Raw genomic sequence first — 11,880 nt, forward strand, 5'->3', positions numbered from 1 at the left:
TGGAGCAAGCACTCACTCGACCATTATGCCTACGGGCTACATTACTTTGAGTTCGAATCAATCACTCAACTACTAAGCCTATGGGCTACTTTTATTCCGAGTTCGAGCAAGCATTCACTCGGCTATAAAGCCTACGGGCTACATTACTTCGAGTTCGAATCAGTCACTCGACTTATAAGACTACGGGCTACATCATCTCGAGTTTGAGAAATCACTCACTCAACCATTAAGCCTACAGGCTACATCATCTCAACTTTGAGCAATCACTCACTCGACCATTAAGCTTACGAGCTACATTACTTCGAGTTCGAAACCACTCACTCGGCCTTTATATCGAGTTCGAGCAAGCACTCACTCGACCATTAAGCCTACGAGCTACATTAATTCGAGTTTGAATCACTCACTCAACTAATAAGCCTACGGGCTATATCATCTCAAGTTTGAGCAATCAATCACTCGACCATTAAGTCTACAGGATACATTACTTCGAGTTCGAAATCACTACCTCGACTACTAAGCCTACGGGCTACTCTTATTTCGAGTTCGAGCAAACATTCACTCGACCAATAAGCCTACGGGCTACATCATCTCGAATTTGAGCTATCACTCACTTGACCATTAAAGCCTACGGGCTACATTACCTCGAGTTTGAAAGCACTCGCTCGACCATTAAGTCTACGGGCTACATTACTTCGAGTTCGAAAACACTCACTCTACCATTAAGTCTGTGGGCTACATTATTTCGAGTTCAAATCACTCACTCGACTAATAAGCCTACGGGCTGTATTACTTCAAGTTAAAGAAATCACCCAACTCGACTACTAAGCCTATGGGCTACCTTATTTCAAGATTGAGTAAGCGCTCACTCGGTTATAAAGGCTACAAAGTCTAAATTTGATCAAATTGCCTAAAGCCTTATGAAAACATTCATAAGGCATGAATAAAATAAAATATTCACAAGGCAGGAAATAAAATAGAGGCAAGTCGGGAAAAGAAAAGATATTTATATATGTATAAAAGATTGTTTACATGATTGTTTGCAACGTCCAGAATGGAAACGAAGGGCTAAGTTTCTTGGTTATCTCCGGGGGCGGTCTCTTCTCCATCGGGCTCCTCCCCGCTCTTGGACCCGCTCTTTCTCCCATCATCGTCATCATCATCGTCGTCGTCATCATCGGAAGCCAAGGCTTCAGCATCGACCTCGAGCTCTTTAGCACTTTTTATCTCTTCAGTAAGATCGAAACCTCAAGCATGGATCTCCTCAAGGGTCTCCCTCCGAGATCGGCACTCAGTAAGTTCAGCAACCCAATGTGCTCGGGTGTTGGCAGTCTTGGCTGTCTCTCTTGCTTGTACCTGAGTAGCTTTAGCATCTGCCCGATAGACGGCCACTAATGCATCTGTATAGGACTTTGCTTTTTCAGCATCAGATTTGGCCTTAGCAAGCTCGGAGGCCAACCGAGCCTCGAGTTCCTCTATTCTTCTCGCTTGAACCATGCTCTTCTCCTTCATGCCTTGTAGTTGGCTTGCAGTCGATGACAATTGGACCTGAACAGTTTCCTTTTCTGCAGCAAGACGGTCCACGCCATCTTTCCATCCTATAGTCTCCGCCCTTATTGTATCAACTTCCTCACGAAGCTGCCCGATCGTCTCGAGTTTCTGCTGCAGTTGTGAGATCGAAATATTACCCTCCAATCATGAATCAAGCCCATAAGTTCATAATATTATCAATACCTGCTCGGTCAGTTCGGTCTGGTCTTGATGAGCCTTGGACAACTCAGCTCGAAGACCATTGATTTCTTCTTCCCTTTGCCCGAAAAGGAGTTTAAGGGTATTCCTCTCCTCTGTAACCCGTCAGAGGTCGGTCTCGAACTGATGCAGCTCAGCTTGAGACCGAGAACATGCTTCTCGATGAACCGCCATGGCCTGCGAAGAAATAAGAAAAGAAGTTAGAAAAGAATAGCAAAACATAAAAATTAATATCGAGGGCTCCTAAATCTTTGGCTTCCCGAATAGCCCCTTCGAAAAAGGCAGGGAGAGTGGGTGAATCTCCGATTACTATTTCCCCAAGCGACTCGCTTGGGGCGTTCTCCTCAGTTCGGAGAGCTTCAAGACCGGCCCCTTCCGATGTACCCACCGTTTGTTGACTTAAGTAGGAAGCATCCTTGATCTCTAATGACTCGGGGACTTTGCTCGAGCCTTCCTCCGATATCTCCTTGGTCCGAGGCGGAGCCTTATAAATCACCATCGATTCATTTGCCTTTGGGGCATCAATGCTTTTCTTCATTCGGTCCGCCAGCATGGACCCGTCATTTTCTTCTTCTTTGTCGTCTTCATCCCTTAGACGCAAAACTGATTCTATGGTCAAAGGAATGGTACTCTTCCTTGGCTTACGAACCATCCTCGTCTTCGGTATTGGATCTTCGGAAGCAGAGGCCCTTTTTCTCTTCTTATCCTTCACCGTCTTTGGAACAGAGGCCGAAGCCTCTTTCTCGACGGACGAGGGCCTCAAAACCGTATCTTTTCCCACACCTACATACAGGAAAATTTATTGAAGTATTTAGAAAGCATCTCGTTCGAACTACCAAAAATACGAGAAAGGGGCTTACCATGATTTTTGGCCTCCTATCATCCCTTTGATAATTTACGCCATGAGCGCTCGGCGTATGTGGAGGTCGAAGCCAGATCTCGTACCCAGTTCTTGAGATCGAGAACTGCACCGAGCATCCAGGGAACCGCTGAATCACAAAAAGGGGATATCGGTGAGAAAATAAATGAAAGGGAAAAATAGTAGGAGATAACATCAGAATTACACCTACGCTTCATGTTTCACTCCTCGGGAAAAGGCATCTTTTCAGTCGGAATCAGGTCCGAAGTCCTTACTCGAATGAACTTGCCCATCTAGCCTCGATCCTTGTCCTCATCTATTCTCGAGAATAGAACCTTGGTAGCCGGACACTGTAGTTTTATTAACCTGCCTCGAAAAAGGCGAGGATAGTACAATCAGATGAGATGGTCGAGGGTGAAAGGCATCCCCTCGATATTGTTCATGAAGTATCGAATCAAAATAATGATCCGCCAAAAAGAAGGATGGATCTGGCCTAGGGTTATTTGGTATTGACAGAAGAAATCAATAATAACGGGGTCAAGGGGACCTAACATAAAAGGGTAAGTATGCACACTTAAAAAACCCTTTCACGTAAGAGGTGATATCTTTGTCAGAAGACGGGATTACTATTTCTTTGTTCTCACAATTGCAATCTTTCTTTAGCTGTTTGAGGTGCCTCTCGATTATCGAACACATATACCTTGATACTGGCTCACTCGAGGATTATCTACGAAGCCCAAGGGCTACCCTATTTCGAGTTCGAGCAAGCACTCACTCGACCATTAAGCCTTCGGGCTACATTACTTTGAGTTCAAATCACTCACTCGACTACTAAGCCTACGGGCTACTTTTATTTCGAGTTCGAGAAAGCACTCACTCGACCATTACACCTACGGGCTATATTACTTTGAGTTCGAATCACTCACTCGACTAACAAGCCTACGGGCTACATCATCTCGAGTTTGAGCAACCACTCACTCGACCATTAAGCCTACGGGCTACATTACGTCGAGTTCGAAATCAGTCACTCGACTACTAAGCCTACGGGCTACCTTTATTTCTAGTTCGAGAAAGCACTCACTTGACCATTAAGTCTACGGGCTACATTACTTCGAGTTCGAATCACTCACTCGACTACTAAGCCTACGGGCTACTTTTATTTCGAGTTCGAGCAAGCACTCACTCGACCATTATGCCTACAGGCTACATTACTACGAGTTCGAATCAATCACTCGACTACTAAGCCTATGGGCTACTTTTATTCCGAGTTCGAGCAAGCACTCACTCGACTATTAAGCCTACGGGCTACATTACTTCGAGTTCGAATCACTCACTCGACTTATAAGACTACGGGCTACATCATCTTGAGTTTGAGCAATCACTTACTCAACCATTAGGCCTACGGGCTACATCATCTCAAGTTTGAGAAATCACTCACTCGACCATTAAGCTTACGAGCTACATTACTTCGAGTTCAAAATCACTCACTCGCCTACTAAGCCTACGGGCTACCTTTATATCGAGTTCGAGCAAGCACTCACTCGACCATTAAGCCTACGAGCTACATTAATTCGAGTTTGAATCACTCACTCAACTAATAAGCCTACGGGCTACATTAACTCAAGTTTGAGCAATCACTCACTCGACCATTAAGTCTACGAGATACATTACTTCGAGTTCGAAATCACTCACTTGACTACTAAGCCTACGGGCTACTCTTATTTCGAGTTCGAGCAAACATTCACTCGACCAATAAGCCTACGGGCTACATCATCTCGAATTTGAGCTATCACTCACTTGACCATTAAAGCCTACGGGTTACATTACCTCGAGTTTGAAAGCACTCGCTCGACCATTAAGCCTACGGGCTACATTACTTCGAGTTCAAAAACACTCACTCTACCATTAAGCCTGCGGGCTACATTATTTCGAGTTCAAATCACTCACTCGACTAATAAGCCTACGGGCTATATCATCTCGAGTTTGAGCAATCACTCACTCGACTAATAAGCCTACGGGCTGTATTACTTCAAGTTAAAGAAATCACTCAACTCGACTACTAAGCCTATGGGCTTCCTTATTTCAAGATTGAGTAAGCGTTCACTCGGTTATAAAGGCTACAAAGTCTAAATTTGATCAAATTGCCTAAAGCCTTATGAAAACATTCATAAGGCATGAATAATATAAAATCTTCACAAGGCAGGAAATAAAATAGAGGCAAGTCGGGAAAAGAAAAGATATTTATATATGTATACAAGATTGTTTACATGATTGTTTACAACGTCCAGAATGGAAACGAAGGGCTAAGTTTCTTGGTTATCTCCGGGAGCGGTCTCTTCTCCATCGGGCACCTCCCCGCTCTCGGACCCGCTCTTACTCCCATCATCGTCATCATCAACATCGTCGTCATCGTCGGAAGCCAAGGCTTCAGCATCGACCTCGAGCTCTTTAGCACTTTTTATCTCTTCAGTAAGATCGAAACCTCAAGCATGGATCTCCTCAAGGGTCTCCCTCCGAGATCGGCACTTAGTAAGTTCAGCAACCCAATGTGCTCGGGTGTTGGCAATCTCGGCTGTCTCTCTTGCTTGTACTTGAGTAGCTTCAACATCTGCCCGATAGACGGCCACTAATGCATCCGTATAGTACTTTGCTTTTTCGACATCATATTTGGCCTTAGCAAGCTCGGAGGCCAACCGAGCCTGGAGTTCCTCTATTCTTCTCGCTTGAACCATGCTCTTCTCCTTCATGCCTTATAGTTGGCTTGCAGTCGATGACAATTGGACCTGAACAGTTTCCTTTTCTGCAGCAAGACGGTCCACGCCATCTTTCCATCCTATAGTCTCCTCCCCTATTGTATCAACTTCCTCACGAAGCTGCCCGATCGTCTCAAGTTTCTGCTGCAGCTGTGAGATCGAAATATTACCCTCCAATCATGAATCAAGCCCATAAGTTCATAATATTATCAATACCTGCTCGGTCAGTTCGGTCTGGTCTTGATGAGCCTTGGCCAACTCAGCTCGAAGACCTTTGATTTCTTCTTCCCTTTGCCCGGAAAGGAGTTTAAGGGTATTCCTCTCCTTTGTAACTCGTCGGAGGTCGGTCTTGAACCGATGCAGCCCAGCTTGAGACCGAGAACATGCTTCTCGATGAACCGCCACGGCCTGCGAAGAAAGAAGAAAAGAAGTTAGAAAAGAATAGCAAAACATAAAAATTAATATCAATAAAGAGAGTTAAGAGCTTACCTGATTCAGAGCTAGCTGCACTACACAGAGAAGGCCCGACACATCACTTGGACCAGTAGCGTCCTCAACCCCAGTAAACAAATCACAGAAGGGGTCCTGTCCTTCATGAGACCGGCTCATCTCGAGGGCTCCTAAATCTTGGGCTTCCCAAATAGCCCCTTCAGAAAAGGCAGGGAGAGTGGGCGAATCTCCGATTACTATTTCCCCAAGTGACTCGCTTGGGGCGTTCTCCTCAGTTCGGAGAGCTTCAAGACCGGCCCCTTCTGATTTTCCTCCTATTTGTTGACTTCAGTAGGAAGCATCCTTGATCTCTAATGACTCGAGGACTTTGCTCGAGCCTTCCTCCGATATCTCCTCAGTCCGCGGCGGAGCCTTATAAATCACCATCGATTCATCTGCCTTTGGGGCATCAATGTTTTTCTTCATTCGGGCCGCCAGCATGGACCCGTCATTTTCTTCTTCTTTGTCATCTTCATCCCTTAGACGCATAACTGATTCTATGGTCAAAGGAATGGTACTCTTCCTTGGCTTACGAGCCATCCTCATCTTCGGTATTGGATCTTCGGAAGCAGAGGCCCTTTTTCTCTTATTATCCTTCACCGGCTTTGGAACAGAGGCCGAAGCCTCTTCCTCGACGAACGAGGGCCTCAAAACCGTATCTTTTCCCACACCTATATACAGGAAACTTTATTGAAGTATATAGAAAGCATCTCGTTCGAACTACCAAAAATACGAGAAAGGGGCTTACCATGATTTTTGGCCTCCCATCATCCCTTTGACAATTTACGCCATGAGCGCTCGGCGTATGTGGAGGTCGAAGCCAGATCTCGTACCCAGTTCTTGAGGGAACCGCTGAATCAAAAAAAGGGGATATAGGTGAGAAAATAAATGAAAGGGCAAAATAGTAGGATATAACATCAGAATTACACTTACGCTTCATGTTTCACTCCTCGGAAAAAGGCATCTTTTCAGTCAGAATCAAGTCCGAAGTCCTTACTCGAACGAACTTGCCCATCCAGCCTCGATCCTTGTCCTCGTCTATGCCGGAGAATAGAACCTTGGTAGCCCGACACTGTAGTTTTATTAACCCGCCTCGAAAAAGCGAGGATAGTACAATCAGATGAGATGGTCGAGGGTGAAAGGCATCCCCTCGATATTGTTCACGAAGTATCAAATCAAAATAATGATGCGCCAAAAAGAAGGATGGATCTGGCCTAGGGTTATTTGGTATTGATGGCAGAAATCAATAATAACGGGGTCGAGGGGACCTAACGTAAAATGGTAAGTATGCACACTTAAAAAACCCTTTCACGTAAGAGGTGATATCTTCGTCAGAAGACGGGATTACTATTTCTTTGTTCTCACAATTGCAATCTTTCTTTAGCTGTTTGAGGTGCCTCTCGATTATTAAACAAGAAGATACGAAAAAGAACTTGGAAAATTTGGAAGATAGAAGATGTAAAAATGATAAATGGTAAAAGGAAGGGCAATTTATAGATTGAAGCAATGGCGGTTCAATATCAGCGGTGGCCGACCACAGTCTGACACGCATTAAATGCCTTGGTAAACTAAACTGACGGGACATCTACCATGTATGTCATGGTCGGGCTCGATGCAAACGTCAGTGCATATCCTATCGAGCCATTGAGAAATTAGTGGTAGTTGAAATTTAATAAATTACAAAATTATTTTCTCAGATGTAGTAATTTTTCCAAAAGTAATAACGTGCTAATAATCCTTTGTCGTGACTATGGATTCGCTTGCGTAGCGCTATTATGTCAAAATTAATAAATTTCGTCTGGATCACGCATTCGCTTGCGTAGTGTGGTTATGACATCTTATTATTAAAAACATACTTTAAATAATCTTAATAATCAAGCACTAAAGGCATATATAGGCGAAACATGAAAATCATATAAATCACAGTTTGTCCAAAATTAGTTCAAACCAAGTTGTAGTCAATAAAGTGACTGTGCTGGAACTACGTGATTCGGGGAGTGCCTCACACCATCTCCCTGGTCAACATAATTTCTTACCCAGTCTCCTATTTTCGTAGACCAATAATAAAAAGAGTCAACCTTCTTTGACTAGGGATATTCAAATAAAAGGTGACTTGGAACACCTTAAACTCAATTCCAAGTGGTGACTCTGTAAATAATATAATCCCTATAAAAGATTGTCACTTTAATTGGAAAAACTCTTTAACCCACACAATCTATAACATATATCTTTTGGGGTAAAAACTGGTGTGACACATTTCATATTCTATGCACTTCGGTAGCATTTTCCCAAAACCTACAAATTTTATTTTGTTCTAAACATGTTGTATACGGTCGAAATTAATTTCGGTCTTCGTACGATTGATCGAGATGGGATCATAATGGACCAAAGGAAGACTTCATAATATCGAGATGGGTTCAGAAGATGGCACGAACGAGCTTCAGATTTCAGGCACAGGTTAAACACCGAGTTCGAAGTCATTATCGAGCTCGGGTCCGAATAGAACTACGATGAGATGTTATGGAATCGAGCTTAAGGGGCAAAGGCCAACCGATATCGAGCCCGAGTCATTAATAGACCCCGAGTCGGCATCGAGCTCAAATACGCATCGAGCTCTAAAAACAATACCGACCAACATCGAGTCTGATCAAGCTCGAGCTCACACACAAGAGTCGTTGCAACCGCACTAAGAGAGAGAATCTCGGCGGGAATTAGGGAAAAGCTGATTTATCATGGGTTCCCCACTATATATTTTTAATTATATCTAAAGTAGGATCCTCCACTATAAAGAGGATGGCTACATTTCTGTAAAGGGAAAGTTTTTTGCTTACATTGTAACTCAAATACCATGCACTCCTATATTGAAGAGTTATTCTTTTTAGCTTCATAGATTGATTCATCTTGCTTAGTCCTTAAATCATCTTCTTTCCAACCTTGTTTATTTTTCATTCTTTACAATCCGTATTTGATATTTTCTATTTATCCTTACCATTTGTGTTAAGTTATACCACATACCCTTAGAACTACATACAAATTCAACTCTATCCATTTTTTGGGTAGACACATGCATAAGGCAATATAATAAATGATTCTTTTCCTGAACAAAGATGATCTATCTATTATTTCTTTCAATGTTCGTCTTGGAAATCACTCTCCTATCTATTTATCTATCTTGTGTCAGAAATCGTTGACTGAATCGAATCACCAGAGAGGAATGGGCATACGCTGGTTCGATAAGTCAAGGAAGCACAACCACCACTTGGTTTTGACACTCAAGCAAACCGTCCTGCTAAAGAAGATAGATGCAAAGGTTTATTTTTATTTTTATTTCTTTTCCTCCCAATTTAGGAGGATCTATAGTATTTTCACACTTCTCCTCCAACATGACTCAAACCCAGGACCTAACGATCTTAGGTGAAGGTGTTTTAGCAACTGAGCAAGCCTCACTTGTCAGATGCAAATGTTAGATTCCACTTTAGAAGGAAACTCTCCAAATTTATGACCAACCTTCGTTATATCAATGTTTCTAACACTTGCATATTAAGTGTATAATTTAGATATAATGAGTATGTCACGATCCAAAATCCACTAATGGTCGCGATTGCGCCTAATACGTTAGGCAAGCCAATAGTGATTAGTCAATTTAATTACTCATTCTAGTACCTTAAAATCATATTTTTTATTAATGAAATAGTGTGAAATAGCATTTACGCAAACTACAATAGTGAACAACCCGTAGGAACCCCCAAAACCCGATGTCACAAGTGCATGAGTATCAACTAGGAAATATAATAAAATACAACATCTGTCTGGAATACAAGTTAGACAGAAAAATATAAATAACTCTGATGGAGACTCTGCAGGCTGTGGATCTATGGAATGTAGCTCACGGTGAAGTCCCCAAAATGGCCGAGCCTTTGCCCCCAAAGACCACCAGACATATGTGTACCTGCACAAAAAGTGCAGCAAGTGTAGTATGAGTATGTAAATCAATGCGTACTCAGTAAGTATCTAGCCTAACCCAAGATAAGTAAAGACGAGGGGTCAACATCGACACTTACTAGTGGTCCAATACAGATACAGTAGAAGTAAACAATTGTAAATTAGAGGAAATAAATGAAGTAACAAGCATAATACGTGGTACAATTCTCCTCTCAGCAATAACTCAAACTCTCAGCTAGTAGCTACCTCCCCAATTATTACGCACGATTTCATAAGAGTATTTTATAGAAATGCCAAGGTGTACGGCCCGATCCAGCATAACATTTCCAAGCCATAGATACATCTATTTTATTGACGAGGCGAACGACCCGCTCCCATAAGAGTATGGCACATAAATCCTGCCGAGGCATACGGCCTGATCCATCATAGTGTGCACACTACCAAGGGTCGAACGGAACGAACCATAGATGTATCTATCCTGACAAGGTGAACGGCCCGATCTCATTAGAATAAGAAGGTTTGACTGGTCCTCGACCCCACTCACGAATAGTCATGGGAGTTCTAGATTGTTGAGGGAACATTTCGATGAGAACACATAACGCGGGAGAATTTCGTAAGGAGAGTACAGTTTAAATCCGCGGCTTATCATGAAGCACGTCAAATCTCTACAATAGCAAGTCTATCACTCTACGCAAATCTAGTCTCAAGTCGTAATGTAAAATAGAGGAATTTAATAGGCAAGAGACAACTCAAATAGTACAGTTATAGCATGGCGGGAACCTAAGTCTACCTGTACATAATATGAATCTAGCTATGCACGGACTCTCGTCACCTGGTGCGTACGTAGCCCCCGCAATAAGTAACACATAACAAATACATCACCTAGGGGTAGTTTTCCCCTCACAGAGTTAGACATGAGACTTACCTCGCTCTGAAGTTCTATAACCAGCTCCAACGCCCCTCAAACCAAAGCCCGTCGATCCAAAACTATTCAAACAATGTGTAAACCAATCAAAAGATACTCTAATACCCATAATTAACCAATTTAAACAAATTCCCAACTCCGCTCGAAAAGTCTAAAAACTCTACCCTCGGACCCACATGCCCGGATTCCGATAATTTTTGAATATAAATATTACCCATAACATTACTAACTCGAATATACAATTTATTCATAATTCCATTTCGAAAACCGTGGTCAAAATAAAAAATTATCAATTCTAGGTTTTCTTACCAAAAATCCCAAATTTCTACTAATTTCCATGTTTAAATCCATATACAAACCATGTATTAAGTTGTAATAGGTGGGAATCACTTACCTTGTGTTTCTTGATGAAAATATCCCCTTGAAGCTCTCCAAAATCGCCCCAACCAAGTGAAAAATGGAAGAAAAATAGGCCAAATCATGTTTTTTATAAAAACTTACTGCCCAGCATTCTTTCGCATATGCGGTCCATTATCCGCTTTTGCGGCTCCGCAGATGCGATGCTCCTCCTCGCTTATGTGGATTCTCACGCTTCTGCGGTCAGATGGTCCACATCTGCAGACTCGCTTCTGCGGAAATATTGCCGCTACTGCAAAGCAGTCCTCACTCGCGCCAATCGCTTTTGTGATAGATCAGCCACACGTGCGACTCCGCTTCTGTGGTCCACCTGCTCGCTTCTGCGACCCTAGTCCCAATCATGACTGGCCTCTTCTGCGACCCTCTTGTCCACTTCTGCAGCTCCGCACCTGCGGCCAATACCTTGCAGGTGCGATTGCATCAGATATGCTGCCACCAGCATTTTCATAAGGCCAAATTCAATTCGTTAACCATCTGTAATCCACCCGAGGCCCTCGAGACCTTAACCAAATATACCAACACGTCCCAAAATACAGTACGAACTTAGTTGAGACTTAAAATAACATCAAACAATGCTAAAAACACTAATCACACCCCAATTCAAGCTTAATAAACTTTAGAACTTCAAACTTGAACATACGACTCCGAAGCCTATCAAATCAGGTCTGATTGACTTTAAATTTTGCACACAAGTCATAATTGACATAACGAAGCTATTCCAAGGCTCGGAACCCCAAACGGACATTGAT

The 11,880-nt window shown here is 42.8% G+C and overlaps 1 protein-coding gene across 1 annotated transcript; it reads right to left on the reverse strand.

The window, feature by feature from the left end:
• Positions 1–1,245: 1,245 nt before the first annotated feature.
• LOC138898535 (uncharacterized) lies at positions 1,246–5,352 on the reverse strand. The gene is made up of 4 exons (XM_070184610.1): positions 5,149–5,352; positions 4,983–5,067; positions 2,057–2,529; positions 1,246–1,659 (listed from the first exon to the last, which is right to left on the reverse strand). The coding sequence occupies exons 1-4, from the start codon at positions 5,350–5,352 to the stop codon at positions 1,246–1,248; spliced, it is 1,176 nt and encodes a 391-aa protein (XP_070040711.1).
• Positions 5,353–11,880: the final 6,528 nt, after the last annotated feature.

Source organism: Nicotiana tomentosiformis, chromosome 9, assembly GCF_000390325.3.
Source record: "Nicotiana tomentosiformis chromosome 9, ASM39032v3, whole genome shotgun sequence".
Classification (NCBI taxonomy): domain Eukaryota; kingdom Viridiplantae; phylum Streptophyta; class Magnoliopsida; order Solanales; family Solanaceae; genus Nicotiana; species Nicotiana tomentosiformis.